The 23,564-nt window shown below is 37.9% G+C and overlaps 1 protein-coding gene across 5 annotated transcripts in view; it reads left to right on the plus strand.

Annotated features, from left to right (window-relative positions):
• Positions 1-23,564, plus strand: part of LOC126202926 (uncharacterized) — a 118,896-nt gene that overhangs the window by 59,996 nt on the left and 35,336 nt on the right. Inside the window, exon 11 of one of the 5 annotated variants that reach the window (XM_049937013.1) lies at positions 19,768-19,945. The exons of the other annotated variants lie outside the window; for them this stretch is intronic. Coding sequence (XP_049792970.1) covers positions 19,768-19,922 — 155 coding nt within the window. The 3' untranslated portion in view covers positions 19,923-19,945. Of the gene's footprint in view, positions 1-19,767; positions 19,946-23,564 lie in introns of those variants that run through there. 5 annotated transcript variants of the gene reach the window in all.

Genomic DNA, 23,564 nt, shown 5'->3' on the forward strand with positions numbered 1-23,564 from the left:
CGGATTCAGGGTCTGTACATAGAGTTGATCGCAGATTGACGTCTTCTTTAAACAGCGAGTCAGCCTCAGCAAGTTCGTTGATTTCATCAGCGGTTTCCTCAACATCCTCCATAACATCTTCTTCACTGTCTTCATATAAAAATTTTGGCACATTTTCACAGTTGACCCCAATACATTTCTTGCAAATTGAAAACATTTCAAACCCGCTTTTCTGCAGGAGCACACTCCGCCACAGTTCAGCTTGCATGAGCATGAAACAATGTGAAGAAGTGCTTCAGGTGCTGGATCTTGGCTCATTATAACGGGTATTGGACCGTGGTCACTGTGATTCCAGCCCCATTTCTCAGGAGGTTCCCAGTTTCCCATCCAACTTTGGACTTGGTAAGTCCGCAACGAATGATGTTGTGCAGCATCTTGTGTATGTGGCAACCGTGCAAGATTCAGTTTGCTTTTTGTGGCAGACTTGACGAATAGCTGGTACCGCAAATGGTCTAGTGTGTGGGAACTGCTGACACCTCCACTATACAATGCGATAGTAACCTGTTCTCCTGCTGTTATTATTTCTTCACGGGTAGCATGTGGTTTATTGCACGTGCAAAGCGCTGAGGTTAGGTGTTCATTTTTCGCAACAATATTGCAGCACTTAATTTTTCCTTGACCAAAAAAAGCGGATGTTGCATCACATCCGCTGAGGCGTGAGTGAACAGAATATATTCACTGTCAAACTTGTAAGATGCACTGGAAAAACACTTGTCTTCTGCATTTCCTCTTCCTGGCTTTAAGAAAAATAAGTTTTCAATGCCTTGCCCCAAACCGGTCATGAGCAAAAGCAGGTCAACATCTTCTCCTACAATGACAACACTTCCAAAATCTTTGGTTCTTGAAATGGCAGATGTTACAATCATAACGTCAACATCTTCTTGTGCAAGGCTTTGAAGCTGTTTAGCTATCACCACATCGTCACCATATTTCTGGAGAAGGTGAGCCTTGACAGTTCGAATATCAGGACGAGGTGATGCGGGTATTTGCTCTAACAGATCGTCCATAGAAAACTGACATTCTTCCGTATTGGTTTCCAGGTAGGCAAATATAGCCTTCATCTACTTGTGTTGCAGATCGGTAACCTCGATTCTGTCCAGTAGCTGAAACACGGTGAAAGAACTTTCTGTAGCAAAATCTGTGGTATCACCCATCTGCAGCAACCAAATCATTTACATTTTGAATCCGCTCTATCACTTGTTGACCAAATTCATCACCACGTCGTTTAGCCTGTTTAATACTGTCGATTGCACTTCCAATTTCATTACTTTGTAAACAAAATTTCGTTTTGCATATGGCAATCTTAACTGCTTGGTTAAAAAGTCATCAGAATTCCCTTTTGCAAATAAGAAGCATTTCTCTTTGAAATTGAACTGACCTTTTTCCTGCGACCGACGTAGCACGCCTGTTGGTTCCTGAGGATGTCTGAGGCTAGCTGCTATCATTCTCTCATTAATGTACTTCTTGTAGCATGCTTCATGCAACATCACTTCACTGAACGTTTTCAAAAAACGGGCGTGGGCAGACTCCCTGCGTTTAGCACTACAATCGATAAGTGTGCTCAGTCCTTTCTTTTTCACAAATGGCTCTGAGCACTATGGGACTTAACATCTATGGTCATCAGTTCCCTAGAACTTAGAACTACTTAAACCTAACTTTTTGACACGCTGTAGCGCCTTAGATACTGGGAATAGAAAAAAATGGTAAGAATCAAATTTGTAGAGAATTTTGTGCTCTTTAAAAAAGAAAATAGACGTTAAAGTGATAGGAGCAAATGAAACTGAGATATATTGAAAAAACTGAAAAAAGTCCGAAATTTTCTAAGCTTTTTGACTGCAGAAAGTTTTCCCAAGAGAAATTTTGTTGGCAAAACTTGGTTTTGTAACCTTTCCAACAATATGAACGAGTTAAAAAAATAAAATCTTCTACCCACCTTTTGCAAGGTACAGGCTTTTTTTCTGACAGTTTCGCTGGACTATTAGGGAGACTATGCAATGCTTCATAACAACAAATTGTCTCCAATGAGCGTGACATCACAACTGTTTACATTTAGATTCGTTTTAGCTGTTACGAGTGGGCTCATGCACATGCGCAGTTGAGTCCCGGGTGAGTAGTACCTTCTCCCACTTGTGACTACAGAAATGTGGTTGTTGGCTGTGTAAGCAGTCACAGCACAATTCATATTCTTGAAGAAAAAAAAAACCTTGTTTCACAAAGCGTCCAGCGCACGTTGGTCTATTGCTATCGATTATTCATATGATTTTGAAACGCATCCCTGTTGGTTTTTGAACACATTCTAAGCCGATTTTTGATTGAATCATAAGTTGATTTTTGAATGTGTGCATAGTGTACGTGATGTCTCTCTCAGGGGAATCCTCGTCGTATCTAGAAATAAACTTTCCTGCAGGCAGAAGGGGATGGGGCTATACGAGCTGAGCGGAGTAAAGCCAAACAGGTGAATGCCAATCACTGACTGAGTATGTGGTTGATTGGATTTGCGAATGACCAGTGTTGTTATAATTACTAGTGAAATCCGTAGATTCAAACTACCAGAGTGGAAATGAACGTCTAACAGGTAAGAAAGATTACGTATTATCTCCTCGATGTAACCAAGAAAATGAAATTTTGACAAATTTTTGGTCAGATTGCTACATTAGTAAGGGCCAGTTGCACAGTCCCCAGTTAGCAGGTGCTTAAGTTGTATTCTGGAAGTAGCGCAGAAGACGCATTGTACGAATATATAAAAACGCCTGACCAGAGAATAATCGTGCTATAACTAAACTGGTGATTCTGGCAGGGTTAGTGAAGTTAACCTGCAAAAAAGTTTTGACAGTGACAGGAATAGTTCCCCAATTAGTGATGACAAAATTGTTTGTTAGAATGAGGAAGGAGAAGAAACAGGGGCATCACACAAGTTATGGAAGAATATGATGATTCCAAATTTATATAAAAATTTCATACTACTACGTTTTGATCTTATGCTTGAGAAACTGGAGCGTATGAATGAAATGTGATACTAACATACAGCTTTTTGCTTGTAGTGGGCCTAATAGGCATTTGATATCGGTACTTCGTGAATTATATTATGTCGTGTTATAAAAATGACCATTTGTGCCAAAACAGCCTGTTATGTGTGTTACAATTACTGCAATATTAGAACGCCTATTTTGTTTTATCTAGCAGACCGTGACAAAATAGATGTAATCAGTTTGAGAAACCATATTAGTCTTGGGTACTATATGTATTAACAGCTTTTGCAGTATTAGATGACGACATTTTGATTTTTCATGTAGCAAAATGTTTGATGAGCTTTGTTGAAGTAATATATTCTTTTGCAGAAAGGAAAGCACGCCATGTAAAGCTGTAGCAAGTTTAGAGGAAAAAATCTGCTAGAAGCTAAGGATTGAAGAAAAGTGTACTGTCTTGCTTGTCTCTTGTCTTTACTGGTTTTATATATTCTATATTTAGTTTTGTCAAACAAAAGAGATAGTTACTGCCTAATAGTCAATAAAGAGTGCAAATTTTCGGAGCTCTTGTTCTCCCGATTACAAATAATCCCATCAAGTATTATTAGCAGAAGAGGCACCACAGAACATGTTAATTTCCACTGTCCTGAATATAGTTTGATGGCATCCATTAAAAAATATATGAGTTTCAATTCCACAGAGTGAAATTGAGTGACGTGCGATAGAAGAATGCTGTGCGAAGAAGTGTGGCACTGCACTTTGGCACACTTAAGACCAAATAACATGCCTTACATTTCCTCGAGCACATATGTTTTATGTATCAGACTCTTCAGAAAGATGTGTGCTACAAATGAACATATTTTTGAAAATTCGATTTTTCAAATTTATTTTTGACATCCTATCTCAAACGCTTGATGGAGTATTGCCCAGGTGCAGAAATATCTTAGATCCGGAGCTGATGCACAGAGCAGTCTGAATTATAGTGGGGAAGTGTGTAGTCTCCACGTGACTCGTGTTTATATTTAGTGATTTTGCTGTTTCCTCTTCATTTACTGCTCTCTCGTCAAATGAAAACAAAGCTGATTACTGTGGCTGGGAGCTATTGAGTGGATTAAAATACATTCACATAATTACGGAAGGCTAAAATATGTTTCAGATTTTATTTTATTTCCACTTTTCTGACAGTCGAGCATTAATCGCCTTGCAGAACAATGAAGTTATTTTTGTCCATTTGCTAAAGTAATTTGGCTTTTATTAATCTTTTCCTCTGAGGCAGTCAATGTATTTGAAACAAAGTGTTTAATTCCACACTATTGGCTAGTTTCAGATGCTCACTGCATTTCAAGCACACGTTTTCATCTTCTAGCAAGTATGACATTGTTGTTGTGGTCTTCAGTCCAGAGATTGGTTTGATGCAGCTCTCCATGCTACTCTATCCTGTGCAAGCTTCTTCATCTCCCAGTACCTACTGCAGCCTACATCCTTCTCAATCTGCTTATTGTATTCATCTCTTTGTCTCCCGTTACGATTTTTACCCTCCACGCTGCCCTCCAATACTAAATTGGTGATCCCTTGATGTCCTACCAACCAATCCCTTCTTCTAGTCAACTTGTGCCACAAATTTCTCTTCTCCCCAATTCTATTGAATACAGTTTTGTGGTCTACCCATCTAATATTCAGCATTCTTCTGTTGCACCACATTTTGAAAGCTCCTATTCTCTTCTTGTCTAAACTATTTAACGTCCACATTTCACTTCCATACATGGCTACACTCCATACAAATACTTTCAGAAACTATTTCCTGACACTTAAATCTATACTCGATGTTAACAAATTTCTCTTCTTCAGAAACGCTTTCCTTGCCATTGCCAGTCTACATTTTATATCCTCTCTACTTCGACCATCATCAGTTATTTTGCTCCCCAAATAGCAAAACAAATTTACTACTTTAAGTGTGTCATTTTCTAATCTAATTCCCTGAGCATCACCTGATTTAATTCAACTACATTCCCTTATCCTTGTTTTACTTTTGTTGATGTTCATCTTATATCCTCCTTTCAAGACACTGTCCATTCCGTTCACCTGCTCTTCCAGGTCCTTTGCTGTCTGACAGAATTATATCATCGGCGAACCTCAAAGAGTTTTTATTTCTTCTCCATGGATTTTAATTCTTACTCTGAATTTTTCTCTTGTTTCTTTTACTGCTTGTTCAATGTACAGATTGAATAACATCGGGGACGGGCTTCAACCATGTATGGCATTGTGCCATAATAAAGAACCAAACATGAGACAATACAGTACTCATACTCCAAGAAAATTTCATCCCGAAAACCACACTGAAAAGCTTAATGTCTAGTCAAGGCCTACGTTGTTGGGAATCTGGACATACAAATGTGCACTTAAAGTATGCAATTTAAATGTGCACATTGTAGTATGGTTCACGAAATTCTGATGCATTTGCAGTATCCTCTGATGTCTTGTTTCTTTTATGACATAATGTAAGTTCTTTTAATGTTTTACATGTATGAACATACGGGCTTCCTGCATCATCGTAAGTGTGCAAGTGCGGTGGTGCCTGTTATCTGGCACTCTCTGACAACTGTTGGAACGAACCTGTATGAAAAGTGTTACTTTAAGAGTCAATTTCCTTTTACACAAGTTGGACTGTGTGTGAGAATGTACAATGAATTTAAATCACAGTGTGTTGGACTCTCATTTAAAAATCAACCCTTTGGTAATGAGCCATTTGGAGGAAGTTTAAGCCCAGAAGATCAGACATCTATGTTGTTTTTATGAGCAAATTGACGTAGTACTACGGGATGCCCTCTCTCCTCTCTGGTAACTAACTACTTTGTGGGAAACTTCGATGGCAAGTTACTGGACTTGGCTAAAAGTTTTGCTGGCACATTTGTGTGGTATATCCTAAAATGTAACACGCGCAAAAAAGATCAACATTATATACGAAAGCTTAGCTTCTCTTGCAATGTGTGAAAGCTTTGCTTTTCTAGTAGGAACACTACGTATATTCATTTAAAACATGAACTTTTCCTAATTTGTGTATTCTCGCTACTTAACAGTGATGTTGCTATTGGCTGAGTGCATCACGTGTCCAATGGTCTGAATATCGGCTGGCGAGATCACGTGACATGAGCTATGACTGGCTTACGAAAGCGCATTGCAATCTTGATTCCAATGGTTCGGAAAGTAGCATGCGGTGTTAGGTGGAATACGAATTTATGCTTTTGTAATACGAAAACATGCAGCGTACGTGTTGCTGCCCATCAAAGATCTTCCCAAAACATATTTTTTTTCCCCCTGAGTTTCCTTTTCTAAAGTGCTGGGAAATTCTACGCCAGTGTATAAAAACATAACCATTCAAGGGATTGATAAGTTTTACAATTCCGAGGGAAAATCTACTGTAATTTAACACTAAAAGAGTGTGTTTTCACTTAGGAGGAACCGTATTTTTAACCAGGAAAAGTCCGGGAATCTTTTTTTCTCGTCCGTGTATACACCCTGATCAAGATCCAACTGACTTACAGTCCCTCCTTAAAATCTCAGTACCCTCACAAGAATTAACATCTGAATCCGTAGAACTTCCTACCAACCCAAATCATAAACACTCACCTTTTTCCTAGAATCCACAAACCCAACAACTCTGGCTGTGCCAACGTTGCTGACTTCAAGTCACCCATTGAACGTATGTCTGTCGTGATTGATCAGCACCTGCAATGTATAGAACAAAGACACCCGTCCAGTATTAACAAAAAATTACTGCCTGAGAAGGAGCTACTGGCTCCAAGAGCTAGCACATATCTAAACACCCTGTGCTTCCCCCCTCCCCCCCCCTCCCCCGCTCTACAAGCAAGGCCTCACAGCCTCCGATGCTGTCCCTAGCAGCCCACTATCCTGTCCCTGCACTTTCCCACAGGCAGCACCAGCACCTCCCCCTGCCCATAGCTTGTGATCCACCCCCCTACCTGCCACACTTCTCTTCTTTACCCCTACTTAGCCATCACAGCGAAGGTGACCGACTGCTCACCTCAGTTGCAGTTGGGCCTTAGCAACCAGAGAAGACAGTGGTCATGTGTGTGTGTGTGTGTGTGAGACTTATGCAAGTGTGTGTCTTGTTTTCTCTCTGTTTGAAGGAGGACTTAGTTCAGTAGGTAGTATCTAGCAGTCTTTATAATGTGAATATGTGCCAGTTATCTGGTAAAACCTAAAAACTGAAGATGCAGAGTAAGACCATGAACCACTTCAGTATTTTAGGCTACTAAATGATGAGAATATTAATAACTTTATGGAAAAACTGTAAGGTGCAAAGCTAGAATAGTGTTAAACATACTCCCAGAAATGTTGAGTATACCTCTACCAAATTTATCAGCAGTCGCTGAAATTTTTACTGCTTCCTAATCACTGATTAATGATGTATTAAAACACAGTTAAGGTGATGGCACGAAAGTGGTTGACGCCTCATTTGCAGAAACAAAGATTGGTAACTAAGCTATATTATGAGAGAGAGCATATAAAACAGCCTATGTTTGCCTCAAATGGCAATACAGGTCAAAAATTAGAGTAGCCAAATTTAGGTCAAATATGGTGATGACATTGAAAACTCATCATGGATGTAATGCTGCAAGAATGTCATTAACATAGAATTATACAGAAGTAGACACACTGAAAAAACTATAAACAATATCCATACTACTATAGATTAATCTCTCTCTTGCATGTGCTACTCAGATTCTGTTACATTTTACAAGGATATTGATAACTTGTACATGGAAAGAAGCAGAAGTAAACAAATAAATGGCAAAACTGACCTGTTCCAAGTCTAAAGACATTAACTGCCCATAAAATTTTGTGATAAAAAAATGTGTGGTATTTAATATTAAACTCTCTTTGCATTTTAGTACATTGTGTCCATAATTAAATTTCCAGTTTCAAAATTCTGTAGAAAGAGAACCACTGCTCAGAATGAGGTCAAATTTGAACACCATGTTATTGACACGGGGGAAAACGCCATGGAACAAAAAAAGTTTAATGAAAATTGTAGCAGTACATGGCATGGTAAGCATCAGAATATGCACGCCAACAGATGTGTGGCACATGGCTATTCCTCAGTTTGCATCAGACACACCTAACATGACTCTCTGCATGTATGATCCCGTGCTGCTGGTAAAGCTCTTTTACAAGAATGGTTACTGTGTGCCAGTAGCTCTGAACAAATTCCGGACACTCAAAAGAGGCACTGCTCTGATATCTACTAAAGATCTGGAGAAAATTATTACAAAATTCAGAGAGACAGGTTCAACAAAGTAGGAAATGATAGATTGCCACTTACTGTAAGGAAGACAAGTTAAGTTGCAGACAGTCACAATAAGACACTCTCATATAGCTTTCAGCCACAGCATTTGTCAGTAAAGAGGACACACACACACACACACACACACACACACACACACACACACACACACACACAAGCACACCTCATGCATACACGACCACCAACTCCAGCATCTCAGGTTGAAATGCCAGAGATAGGTTCTTTTGAAGTGTAAAGTGGTAGAGTGATGAAAGCAATTGATCTGACGTCTGTTAAAGATGTGACCACACCATTGCAGGACGGGTTGAGCAGTGGCAGTGGCACACAAACATGCAGTGCTCAGGGAATCGCCTGAAAATTAGACGTGCCTACGAGCACAGTGCATAAAATCCCATGAAATAGCGTGCATGGCTGTTATACAAAATCAGGCATGTTCAGAAGTTGCACGCAACTGACCTGCAAGCAAAACAAATGTTCACTCTGAAAATTCTTGCTCACATAGTAGTGGAAAATGAATGGCTATGGAACATTTCTGTGGACAGATTGGGCCCATTTCCATCTCTAAGGACATGGCAATAGAAAGACTTGTAGAATACTAGCAACAGAAAATTTGCATGCTTATCAACGGCTACCAGTTCATTCTGCAAAGGCGATTGTGTGGTGCGGGCTGACTGCACCATTTTTCATAGCGCAGTATTTTTCCAAGGAGATGGGTACTGCAGGTGCTGTTACCTGTAACACCACTGGTAAACGCTGCGAGAGTCTTGCATACTGATGTTCCAATGCTTCAACTGCGTGGATATGTAGGTAGGATTATTTTTGTGCAAGATGGCGCTCCTCCGTACATTGCGTAGCCAGTGAGCCAGCTGCTGCAGAGGAATTTCAGAAATGCTAGAATTATTAGTTGTCATTTCCCTGCATTGTAGCCATCCATGTCACCTGATGTTAATCCGTGTGGCTTTTGGATGTTGTGTTCATTGCTCCAATTACAAAAATAAGGAATTGAAGGCATGCATTGCCCAATTCATTCTGAATGTAAACACCAAGACACTCAGATCTGTTATGGAATGTGCTGTTTCTTGAGTTCAGCTTCTGGCAGAAAGTAGTGGACAGCATATTGAACATGTCTTTTGCAAGTCTCATGACACTAAGAAACCAATGTCATTTTGCTTTGTATGCGGTTTTTGGTTCCAGGACAATTGAAAACTAATGTCATTTTACTTTTTATGTGTTTATGGCCTCAGGCCAATTTTCCCGTCTGATGTATGACTTTGCGATGGCAGATGGGCTTACCTAACAGTTCCATAACTATTGACAGCCAAACTTTGCAGCCCTGCATGTCGTGATGTAATGTGAAACTCAAACTATAGCCACTGTACTCTGATTCATCTCCCATTTCTAGCCGACCCCATTTACCTTAAGATGCCTACTGCGCCATTTATTGGTAAAATGTTCAGAGTCCCCCCACTCACCCCCTCCTTGCATCAATAATATACTTAATATGCTGTTCAAATTTGATGATGTCATTCTGAGCAGTGGTTTTCTTTCTGCAGCGTTTTGAAGCTAAAGGCTTTAATTGTGGTCATCCCGTAAATTGGATCTTTGTTCATGGCTATTATCTAGAATCTCTGAAAAAGACAATGACTATTCCCCTAAATAAAAAGGATGAAAAATTGTGTGCTAACAGTTGACATCAGTTTTCTCTGGTTCCTGGATTTTCCAAACAATTGAAAACTTTATATAACATTAAACATGTTTGCATTTGTTGAATAATAATATCAATTTTGGCAAAATGTGTTAAACATTCTAGATCACAGTCCATACGAAACACAGTATTAATACTTGGAGACAGTAATGCATGAATTGGCAAAGAACACCAGCAGAGATAAATAGTAGGAAAATCCCCTGCACATAAAAGTATCAACAAAAATGGAGAAAGACTCATGAGCCTGCACAGACAGCATAACATAGTACTAAAATCTACATTCTTCAAAAAAACTTCCTAGAAAACAAACAACATCAGTATCACCGAACCTAATTTGTGATGAAAAATAACTCGGTCACACTTCTGTAAGTACACACTCTGCAATGGAGCTACTCAATGTAAAAGTTGTCAAGAGAGCCAGTTTAGGTCTGTCATTGAATTAAAGATTAGATCAATATTTAGGAACAAGAACCAATACCAGTCCAAAAAGTTTGACATACAGAAGTTATCTAGAGAAAATGATTACAAAATGCAGTTGGAAAAAGAATACCAAAATGTTGGGAACAATTTTATAAAGACATTATTCAGATTGCAGAAGAAATTATTCCTCTTAAAAGAAAGAAATTAAAATATGCATGGTAGAATGATGACTGTGTGAGTTACTTACAGACATACAATGAGCTCGGAATAACTGGAACGCAAATAAAAATGATAAAAACAGGAAAAAATTTATAGAAGTAAGGAAATGTGCATCAAAAGCTCTCTAAAAGATCAGAGTATAACACATAAGAGACCAAGTAACATCAAATGAGTCAAATAGTAAGCAGAATAACACAAGGAACTCTCATAAAACATTCACAAATAATTTAAATAAGTACACACGACCAAGTTTACAGTTTATAGATCCAAAAACACAGAAGACAGTATATAATAACACAGAGAACTGTAGAATATTTGTGGACTACTACAAAGGACTACACAACTCTGATCCACCAAAAGAAGAATTTCATTTTTATAATGTAATCCAAACACAACCAGACTAAAAGCCACCAACAGTGGAGGAAATTTGAGAAATCATAAAACAACTTAAAAATAACAAAGCACCGGGAAAAGACTATATATTAGCTGTATTGTGGCAACACACTGCTGACAAACTTATTCTGTATCTAACAGAAATCATTAATGAAATTTGGACTACAGGCAGCTTATCAACACAATGGACGTTGGCACTAATACATCAACTACATAAAAATGGAAAGAAAACTGATCCTAACAGTTAAAGAGGGATCTACCTCTTGCCAGTGACATGTAAGATTTTGTCCATGCTACTTTAATGAGGGCTTAAGGAATAGTCGACCTACAACTAGGAGATTATCGAGCAAGATTTAGGAAGGCAAGGTCTTGTGTAGAGCAAACACGAAATCTAAAGAACATGATAGCAATGAGGTAAATCAGAAACTTGAAATACATGATAACTTTTACAGATTTTAAAAAGGTGTATAGCTCAGTTGATAGAACTGCACTAAATAACACTATAAATGAATTCTGACTTGACAATAACACAACAGGAATAATCAAATGAACTTTAACAAAAAAAACATTGAAAGTAAAATTTATGGTGAACTGTCAGAACATTTTGAAATAAAATCGGAAGTGAGACAGGGAAATGATTTATCACTCCTACTTTACAACTGTGAATCAGTGAAGGTAGCAACAGAATGGAGAAAATCCATCAAAACTAAAGGTGTTCAACTAGGAATAAACCAAACAGAATCACCATAAATTGTCTAGCTTTTGCAGATGACTGGGCATTAATTACTGACTGACTGGATAAAGCCAAAGAATAAATCACAGAACTGCAGAATCAGACAGACAAAAATGCAACTAAAAATATTATTTGGAAAAAAACACATCGTGACAAATCTCAATGATGTCCCTCCAAATCTTAAAAATCATAACAACACAATACCTAACACTGTTTTAAACAAACACCAGAGAAAAAGATAGCCATAGAAAACAGAAACATAAGATGGAAAGAACATTACAAATGTCAAAAAACATATAGAACAATAAAGATGGAACATAAAAATAAGACACTATCAGATAGTGGTAAGGCCTGAAACACCGTAGCTATCAGAAACATTTAAAGTGACAATATTTGAGATCTTGGGAAAACTGGGAAAAGCTGAAAGAAGCATTCTAAGGAAAATACTGGGACCCAGAAGTATAGCAATGTTGAACACAAATTAAGATCCAAGACCTCTATTTGAAAATGGAAGAGCTAACTGATGTAATGAGGAAAAGGAGACTACAGTTTTATGGACACTCATACTGAATGGATAACAACAAACTAACCCAACAGATCTTCAACATAGTAAACACCTGAGAATCGAAATTCACATGGTTCAACAAAACTGAAAAAGACACGAAAATCACTGTAATGAGAATTCACATAATAGGTGAAAGAATATTTTTTAGAGAAGCAACACAAAAGGAAGGATTTCAGGAAAGAAAGAGGTTTGCGAAAGGAAGAAAATGGGCCCAGGAAGAAGGATGAAGGAAGGCTGGGAGCAATGAAAATTAGACACAAGGGAGGGGGAGGAATGGCGAGGTAGGAGCAGGGGGAGATGCTGTAGTGCTTACCATATGAGTATGGATGTTCATGGTAGGGACAGTATAGTGGACTGCTAAGTGCCATGTCATGAGGCTGTGCTGGGGAGAGACAAGGGTGGTGGGAGAAGTAGAGAAGGGGAAATAGGTTTTTTGGTATGGTGGAAGCCACGGGTAGGGCTGGAGTGGGAGCAGAGAAGGGGTGGAACCAGGTGGGGTGGTCACAGGGACTAGCAACCATTGTGACTGAAGGGATGGAGGGGGGGGGGGAGGATTATGCGAATGAAGGGTACATTGCAGGGAGGGTTCCCATCTGCAGTTTACCCAGATTGGAAAAGCTGGTGTTGGTGGGAAGAACCCACTTGGCACAGGCTGTGAAGCAGTTACTAAACTCAAGCACGTCATGTTGGTCAGCATGCTCAGCAACTGGGTGGTCCAGCTGTCTGTGATGGTGTGGGAGTCATTTGTGACAAGAACCTAGTAGGTGGTTGTGGTAGAATGAGTGGGATAGTTTTTGCATCTCCGTCTACTGGAGTGATATGAGCCACAGGGTGTGGGTTGGGAGCACCCGTGATGTGGGGGACAGACATGGATATTGTGTAGGTTTGATGGGGATGGAATACCATTGTGGGATGGGTGAGGAGCATGATGAAAAATAGTCAAATCTTGGTGAAGAACTAGACTCTGTCGTTCCAGTACTGTGTGGTACTGAGTCATGTGGTAGGGCACTCTCCTTTTGGTCGGTCATTGGGTACTTGCGGGATGGTAGATGACTGGGAAGACAAGAGAAAGGAGATCTGTTTGTGAACAATGTGGTGAGGCTAAATTTGATCTGTAGAGACCCCAGTGAGAGCCTTTGCACATTTGGAGGAGGACTGCTCATCACTACAGATGTGACAACAGTTGATGGCTACACTTCAATTGGAATGGATTGTAGCTGTCAAAGTAGATTTACTGATGAAGCCCTTCTTGAAGGTGGCATGTTGGACTGAGAAGGATCAGGTGAAGTGAATGGGTGGAAGGTGTTGGTGAAGTGAATGGGTGGAAGGTGTTGAACTTCTGGAAGAATGTGAATAAGGTGCCCTCACCCTCAGTCCAGATCATGAAGATGTCAACAGTGAATCTGAACCAGTTGAGAGGTTTCCAATTCTGGGTGGCTAGGAAGGTTCCTTTTGACGCCCCACGGATAGGTTGGCACAGTATGGTGCCGCGCAAGTGCCCATTGCTGTACCGTGGGCTTGTTTGTCAGTGATGCCTTCAAAGCAAGAGTAATTGTGGGTAAGGGTATATATAGATGGTCATACTGACGAGGAAGGATGTTGTAGGTTTGGAGTCAGTTGGGCATTGCGAAGAAGTTCATGGACATTGGTATGTTTGTGTAGAGGCAGGTGGCACTGACTGTAATGGGAAGGGCACCGAGCTATAGCTTGTGGAGGAAATGATTAGCGTCTTTTATAAAGAAGGCAGGCTAAGGTTAATAGGCCAACACCATCGGTCAGCAAGGACAGAGATTCTCTCTGTGGGGTTGCAGTAACCACCCAGAATAGGTTGCCACGGTTGCTGGAGTTTATGTAGTTTGGGAAGCATATAGAAGGTAGGAGAACCTGGTGTGATGAGCACGGAGATGAGGTGAATGAGGTTCAGCACACACACACACACACACACACACACGCGGACAGGTGTCACAAACAAATCTCCGTGGCAATATCCTCCTATCACCTTCTCATTAATTCATTTCCTACTTCCAAAAAACTGTGAAGGACCCTCCTCAACTAGAAGCACCCATATTGGGATTACCTCAATACTTTACTCTGTTAAGGCTCTGAGTTTCTCAAGTGAAGCCCTGAAACGAGCTCCTCTTTCTTTGATATCCTCCATTCACCACCCACTGTTGTCTTCCATCACCCTTCTAACCTGCGTAACATCCTGCTAAAATTTTATGACATTTCCCAATCATAAACTCTAACTCTACCCATACTGTTGTCCCCACTACAAAATCTGCACCATGCACCCATCTACTGCCATCTATGCCAGCTACATTACTGGTAAATCCTAAAATACCAAAGCCAGAACAAGTTGCAAAACAACACATATTATCTGTCAACTAACTTGTCCCATTGCACAAAGTTTTATGAAGGTATTACCAGCACTAAACTGGCTGAGCATATGAAGTGGTAAACAAGAACTGTCCGTTGAGGTGACACCCGGTACCCAGTTGTTGAACGTGCTCTCCACAGCATGACTCAGTGGGCCTCAGTGCCTGCTGCTGTTAAACCTTGCTTGCTGTTTTGATCCTCCTACCCAAAGCTGGCTCTGTGTTTTCACTGTACCACTCTCGCTCTTTCCCAATCCATCCCACTCTCCTCCCTGACAAAGCAGGCAATAGCTTCAAAAGCCAAAAAGTGTATCTCTTTCACTTTCATTCATATTCATCGGCAATCTGTAATTTTGTCTACTCGATGTATGTGCTAGCGAGCAGTTCTCTCTCATAATTTAATAGTTTTCTCAGATGAATTTTCTTTCAGCTCAAAATATACAAGCTTAAAGTAGTCACATGTTATTTATCTGTTCAGTCCAGTTAACACATGACAAATTTGTTGTTTAGTTCCTAGTATTCATATCTTCACTGCACTGTGGGGTAATTATCCTGAGTACATAAAAAGCTTTATGTGGCACAAGAATACCATTAGGCCTCTGTATGGAATTTCATAAACTCATATATTGTTTAGGTCTTACTCTAAACAGTTAAATATATATACGGCTGTATTCATTCATTCATAGTTCCAGTCAAGAATGAGAACCCTCAGTGATGTGGAACAACTTGAGGTATACATTAAAATAAGCCAAAATCATCATCACAATGTAATCTGTATATTGTATTAATAATAACTATCACTATTCTTTGTAGGCACCTTGAACATAAACTCATTACTAAAAATTGGTAAACAAAAAGAACTTGAAATTCTCTTAGATAAGCTTGAAATACAAATTTTAGCAGTTCAAGAAACAAGATTTTTGGATGAAAATGGTACAGAAACCAAAAACCATACCATTTTTTAGGGTAAACAAGCAATAAAAATCATGAAAGGCATGCCAATACTTGGTTCCGCTTTCTATGTTCATAAAAATTTAGTAGATAACAATACAGAATTCAGATCCAGTTCAGAAAGACTATCTCTTCTCAGGGTTAAATGCAAAAATAAACAGTATACCTTTGTTAATTGTCATGCTCCAATCAATGATGACAATAGAAAAATCCAAGTAAAGTAGAAGCATTCTGGGAATTTCTAGAAGGAGAAATATCAAAAATTCCAAAATCAAATGTTGTTATACTAATGGGGGATTTTAATGCACAAATAGGGAGGGAAAAATCATTTATAAAAAAATAGTAGGATATTATGCAGCTCATAAAAGAACAAACAAAAATGGCACAAGACTAATCAGTCTTTCTAGAACATTTCAGTTGAAGGTAATGTCAACCTTCTTAAAAAAATTACCAAAGAAGGCAAAAACATGGATCTCTCTACATCCAATGCTAGGGGAGTTCCAGTTAGATCATGTGGCTATTTCTGAATGCAATTTTAAAGAAATCATGAATGTAAAAGTAGCAAGAAACAGGGAATTTGATTCTTATCATTACCTGACTAAGATTAAACTGAAACTTCTCCCCAATAAAAGCCAAAAGAGACAGCAAAAATTAATTAAATGTAATACAGACAGGCTCAACAATATCAAAGAGGCAATAAAAAATTTTCAGGAAGAAATTAAAGGAACTAAATCAGGGAAATGGGAAGAAATATTGAAAGAAATCAACAGGACATTAAAAAAAAAAAAAAAAAAAAAAAAACGTATTTGGAACAACAAAAATGAAGAAGAAAGTCTGGTGGAATGAAATCTGTGAAGAAGCAGTTACAGAAAGAACAAATCAGTCAAAGAAATGGAAATGTTCTGGGAAGCCTGAACACCTTGATGCATTTAGAATGCAAAGGAAAGAAACAGCAAGAATAATAAAGAGTGCTAAAAGATCTTTTGGAAAATCACAACTTCTTGACATACAAAACAACTTTGTAAAAAATAACTCCCAGAATATCTATCAGATGTTTAAAAGTCATCTAAAGGGCTACCAAGCTCCAAGTATTTGCTTCACAGATGAAAATGGTACAGTAGGCTTAAGCAGCAGCCAGAATGGTGAAATACTAAGAAAGTACTTTGAAAAATTATTGAACTGTGAATAACCAAACTGTACACTAGAATTCCCAGATCTCCATGAAAATACAGAAGCAGATCCACCACCTACAGATGAAGAAATTAAAAAAGCAATAAGTACCCTGAAAAACAACAAAGCCAGTGGAGAAGACTCAATTATAGCTGAACTTATTAAATGGTCTCAACCAAAAGTTATAACTAACCGTCAGCTCATGTTTGCAGAAATATGGGAAACTGAAAAGATATCAGAAGACTGGAAAGTGGCTCTCATCCATCCCTTGCACAAGAAAGGTGATAAGCAAAACGTAAATAACTACAGAGGTATATCTTTGTTGCCAGTGGATTATAAAATATTTTCAACAATACTACTAAACAAGGTAGAAGCAACACTTGATAGCCAATTGGGAGAGTATCAGAGTGGATTTAGAAAGGGCAGATCTTGCTCAGAACAGATTTTCAACCTAAAGTCCGTAATTTGTTACAGACTTACAAACTCCAAAGATATAGTTATAACTTTTATAGATTTTAAAAAGGCATTTGACTCAGTTGATAGAGAAACACAAGATAAAGTGATCAGAGAATTTGGCATCAAATCTAAATTAGCAAACCTTATTCGTGAAACACTCACAGACACCAATCAAACGAAAAGTTTCACAGTGAAATATCGAAGGCATTCAACATAATAGTGGGTGTAAGGCAAGGTGATGGCCTGTCTCCACTCCTCTTTAACTGCGCACTGGAGAAAATAGTAAGAGAATGGAAACAAAAACTAAAAGAAGAGAAGCTATCACCAATCAGACTGGGAACTAAAAACAAAGGTATGATTTTGCTATTCTTTCTGAAAACCTAACAAATGCTGGAATACAAATCAATCTTTCAGAAGAAATAGCCAACAAAGTAGGTTTAAGAATATCTGTAGAAAAAAAACAAAATTTATGACAAATATAAAAAATGCTCTGGAATCCCTAGCAACAGATATTGGCCAGATAAAGAGGGTAAATAAATTTAAATATTTGGGAGAAATTATCCAAGAAAATGGCTTAGAAAAACTTGCTATAGAAGAAAGAATACATAAAATGGGGAGAGCTTATGGAATAACTAGGAATGTCTACAACAAAAGGTGTCTGCCTAAAAATTTGAAGATACAGCACTACAACACAGTAGTAAAACCAGAATGTCTTTATGCAAGTGAATATTTAGTACTGAACTACAAATTACACAAACTTGAAGTCCTAGAAAGAAAAATCATTCGAAAAATACTTGAACCACCAAAAAATACAGAAGTATGGAAATTAAGAAGCAATGAAGAAGTTTATCGCAACATGAAAAACATAAATGAAACACTACAAAAGAGGCGACAGCTATTTTTTGGACACTTATACAGAATGAACAGCAACAGGTTAACCAAACAGATTTTTAAATATCTTTCGGACAAGAAGTCAACAATAGCCTGGATACAAGAAGTTAGGAAAGATTTGGAAAGACACAACATAAGTGAAAAAGATGCAACAGAAAGAGAGTTTCAATAGGAAAATGTTAAAAATGGAAGGATTCCAAGGCAGAAGGAGAAGAAGAGAGGGTCAAAATGGTCCGAAGAGAGAAAAAGGATACATAGTGAAAAGATGAAAGAATACTGGAGGAAAAAGAAAGAACAACAAAGAAGGAAGCATTGAAATTAGTGTGTGGTCCTTAGATAACCCAAACAAAGAAAGAAAGAAAGAAGAAGAACCATCACTATTCGTGTTGATACGTTGGGTCTCCAGCCAGAACATATCATAATCTCCAGGTGAGTAACCCATCGCAATAAGTCGCTGGTGAGGTAGTGTGACGGGTTATTCACCTGAAGTTGGCGAACAGGTGGACTGCTGAAATATTGTCTCTAGATGACGATATGTTCTGGTTGGACACCTGACATGAGTATGAACATTTAATACGCCAGGAAAGTTTACGGAGCCATTCATGCTTATGCTGTCTGAATTTAATCATGTAAATCAAGGAGACTGTCACTTTGAAGAAGCTACTGTCACCTCAGTTTTACTGTATAGTTGCTGTTTATCTGCTACTAGTTGTTTAATATTCATTTGGCTGTATTGGTATGTTTCAAAGTAATAATTTTTTATGTTTGTAAATAAATAGTTCTGTTTGCAGTATGTTACTACCTGACATGCAGCTCAATACCAGAACTTTTCAACCCATGAATTTACATATTCAGATCATTTGTAGAAAGACTGGCTAGCAAGCTATGTTTTTAGTTTTCTTTTAAATCAGTAGGACTTCCCAGTTTCCTGCTTTATGTCAGATAGAACCCTGTTGAATAACTTACCACCAGAGTAAATAACTTCATTATGAGTCCTGGTCATAGAAACAAAGCCTGCATGGAAATTATCTGCTTGTCTTGTTATGTGCCTCTGAATATTACATTTCAGCTGAAACTAATTTTTATTATTGGTAACAAAAACCATTACAGAATGAGTGTGTTTGGACATGAAAGTAAGAATTCCAAAATCCTCAAAAAAACTTTTGCAAGATATGTGTGTATCTACTTTACACAGTATTCTTACTGCTCATTTCTTGTGAATAAGTGCTACAATTACTTTAGGTACACTGCCCCACAAGACAACACCTACAGGTTACATTATTTATAATACTACTTGCCCTGCTTTCAGTACATTATGTTTTTCTTCTTGTATAGCGTGCTTTTACAAATTTATATGAAGTGTTTCTTATTAAGAATGTGCAGTTCCATATTAAGAAGACTATGCATAATAATGAAATCATTACCATAGAGTGATACATCTCATTCCTTGAATGAGAAATATCATGTCCTTAAATATGTATGTCAGAGAAAAGATTGTTGTGACAGAGTAGTCGATAAGTGGTAGCACCCCACTGTTAGGAGGTGTTTCAAATTGTAGGTGCTGATACCAGAGGTAATGATCCAATGACTGTACGTAAGTGGACAGTAGTGAGAACGAACCTCGCTGCTGAGATGGGGATAGGAGTTCCATGGAGCAGGCAGTGCAGAGGCAAGAGCTCCATGAAATCTAAGAATGCAAAATGCCAGGGATAATAAATGTATTCAGAGAGGCAGTATGTGAGTTGGTAGCTGTCTTCATTTATCATGTACTGAGTTGTAATTTTGAAGATATTATAAGAAGGTGAATTGCATCTCACTTCTTATTTACATGGTGGTGTGAATGAGAATGAGAAGTTAATTTTCAGCAGCTTTATATGCAGCCTGTAAGGAGGCTAAGTCTGAGCCAGGTTGGAGGAAGAGGGCACATGGATTCAGGGCACATGGATCCAAGGAAGGGAGGACAGATACCACTTTATGGGAATAGAGGTACGGTGAAGTATAACAAAACAGCACGCAGCCCAAGCCAACCTGAAACACTTCATGATTGCATCTTTCTATCTGGTGTGATAAAAATTAACAGGAATTTTTTCGTAAGGTGTCTTTATTTATTCATCAGCATCAACTTGTCCCCTTCAAAGTAATTCCCCTCAGATATAAAACACTTGTGATGGGACTTTGTCCAATTTGGAAGTGCTTATGGACCTCACTTTTTGTTATGGCATTCAGCTCCTTCAGTGATTTTGTTTTTATCTCATCAGTGGTGGCAAAACAACCTCCTTTCATGTTTCCTTCCAGCCTTGGGAATAGAAAGACATTGCAGGGGACTGTGTCTGGCAAATATGGTGGCTTAGGCAACATAACTAGTTTGTTCCTTGCCAAAAAATCATGAACAAGCATTGATGTGTGAGTGGGAACATTATCGTGATGCAATTTCCAGAGTGGCTTAGCCACAATTCTGGTTGTTTTCTTCTGACTGCTCCATGCAAAAGGCAACTTTAAGGTGGTATTCCTTATTGACCGTATGACCATAAGGCAGGAACTCATGATGTTCTATCCCATTGTAATCAAAGAAAACAGTAAGAAGAAACCTTCAAATGTGCTCAAACTTGTCAAATTTTTTTCAGTCTTGGCTCTTGAGGCACTTTCAATTGGGGTGATTGGGCCTTGGTTTCAACATCAGAGCCATATACCTATGTTTTATCACCTGTTTTAATCTGCTTTGGAAGTCCTGAATCATTGTCCACTTCACTCAGCTGTTCCTGAGTGATGTCTGTGTGACATCAGGTTTGGTTGAATTTTCAGAACAAACTTTACTGCTACACATTTCATGCCCAAAACTTCTAAAAGAATTTCCTTGGCATAAGGCAAAGGATATGCCAACACCATCAGCAAGCTCTCTGATGATGATTCGGTGATTTTCCGGAACTATTTTTTTTACTTCTTTAACATTGTCGTCAGTAATTGATGTGCTAGGGCGACCAGGGTGGTTGTCATCGACGTCTTCTCGATCCTCTCTGAAAAGTTTATAACACTCATAATCTCTTGTCTTACTCATAGCAGGTTCACTAAGAGCTGCAGTCAACATTTTGAATGTTGTGCTGCAATTTATTCCATTTTTCAAGAATAATTTAATGCAAATTCTTTTATCTTTCTTTTTCATAAGTAAAGATTCCCCGAGCACACAAAGACATACATAACCTTTTCAACTGTCGACAATAAACTAAATACTCAAAACAGCTGAAAATGTAAATGTACACCAGGAACATGTGTACCAACAAGATAAAAAAAAAGTTTTGAAAATCAGATGTATAAACCCTGAAATTAAAAAATTCCCATTACTTTTTGATAACACCTCATATATCCATTTGTTCTTTGATAATGTATATTTTAGTAAACGATATATAGTGCTATACAACATGTCAGTATTTAAACATATCTTTCTAACCTCTCAATCTCTATTGTAAAAGTTTTTTTCCTTCTTCTTCTTCTTAAAAATGTATGAATAAATAAATAAACTGTCATGAAAGATGAGGCAACTGTCGGTAATCAAGAAAATGTGTTAAAATCAAGCAGTTTAAACATGAAGAAGAAGACTGGGCTTGTGCAGTTTACAGAACAAGACATGTGCAAATCCCCAGCTTTTTGAGTAAGAGCTGAGATATTTCAGTTTTATGCCTCTGTATCCTGGTGCAGGAAAACTGGGAAATAACACACTAAAAATTTTGGGAGCATAGTGCTTTTAAAAGGGATAGTTACAAATTGAAATTTTCTTAGGAATAGTAAGCATAATAATGTATGTGATAAAATATTTTATTACTATAGCCAAAAATTTGATTTTATATTCACTTACAGTTCATTTACAGTAGCAACATATAAATATTTATGTGACTGAACAATTTTTTTTTTCCAACTGCTACATTTGCAGTCTTCACATGAGCCCCATAATTACAAATGAGCCTTTTCACAAGTATTATATAATAGGGCAATGCAAAATGAATGAGAGAAGACTCACAAACACACAAAACTGTTTTAACTATCAAAAAGTGAAATGCGAACTGTTTTACTTGTCATTTTACAGTTTATTTCGTATGACCAATTTGAACTGAAGTTGAATTCATGCTATTTAAAAATATTATTTGCAATAATTTATTCTTATCAAAAATGGAGGCAGTGGTCGTCATTTAGCACACTTTCGCTTCTTTCCAAAATGGCATTATTTTATATACAAGGTAGTAAAATTCAGTATATTGCACGTTTTGGTAATATTTATATTAAATTTGTATTGAAATTTATGTTGTGACTTCTTTGCAAAACATTCCAAGAATCTATTGACCGATATGGCACCCTGGGAGCTTCTGTTCTTGAGTAGAGGTACTAGTATGTACAATTCAAAGTAACAGCTGAACCATCAGTTGGAATTCTTTACTTAATTAACCCTACAGTGAATGCTTTCTGTGTGTGGACAGCCAAGGAACAGCCAGCCACCGAAGAAAGCCAAAGCTGCATCTTCCATAAAAAGTATTTCACAGTATATTCTTCTTTCTTAATTCCTTTTTGTCTAGCTTGATTTACATTTAAACTTTCATAATTTCTAATATGGAGGACTACTGCTCACGAGCATGTGACACTCTAGTTTCAGATGCTAGTGTTTTGTGTACAACTGCTGCCAGCCTCAGAGACACAACAGTGTTGTGTGAATTGCTTTAGCGGCCCTTGCTGGTTGAATATCAAGTTATAACGTCAGTTTGTTTATTTGTTTTGAAGTGAGTGATTGTCTAGCAGGTGGTCCATTACAAGCAGTACCTTTGGCCCACTGGAAAAGAAGTTTTACATGGGATGGAGTTTGTCTCTCTACCTTTTGTAGATACTTTGTACTAAGCACGCAGAAAATTAGACCAACAGTACACTGATTTCAGTAGCAGGAACAGCATGACAAAAAGTTCATTTTACACTTTGGATAAACATGTGATAACCTTTGCAATACTCTATTATTAACATCATTAATGTACAATAAGGACTTACTGTGATAGTAAATCTACATATTGTCTGAAAAGGTATGTTTACAAATTTTTCTCCTTTATCAGTAAACATAATGTCAAATTATACGTTGGTGATATAAGACAAAACTCATTAGAGCAAATGGGGGTTTGTTTGCAATACAATCCATAAACTGTTTATTTACATACAAGAAATGAGATACCTAGCTTTGGAAGTTTCTGAGTTGAATCAAATAGGATTCCATTATTATATACACTTTTACAGACATTGGCTGTACAGTTCAGTTCCTCTGTATTCTATTCATTTATTGAAATGTAGAGGCACAAACTTGCTTGTTAAAAAAAGAAGAAAAATGTT

The sequence above is a fragment of the Schistocerca nitens genome, chromosome 9, assembly GCF_023898315.1.
Source record: "Schistocerca nitens isolate TAMUIC-IGC-003100 chromosome 9, iqSchNite1.1, whole genome shotgun sequence".
NCBI classification, from domain to species: domain Eukaryota; kingdom Metazoa; phylum Arthropoda; class Insecta; order Orthoptera; family Acrididae; genus Schistocerca; species Schistocerca nitens.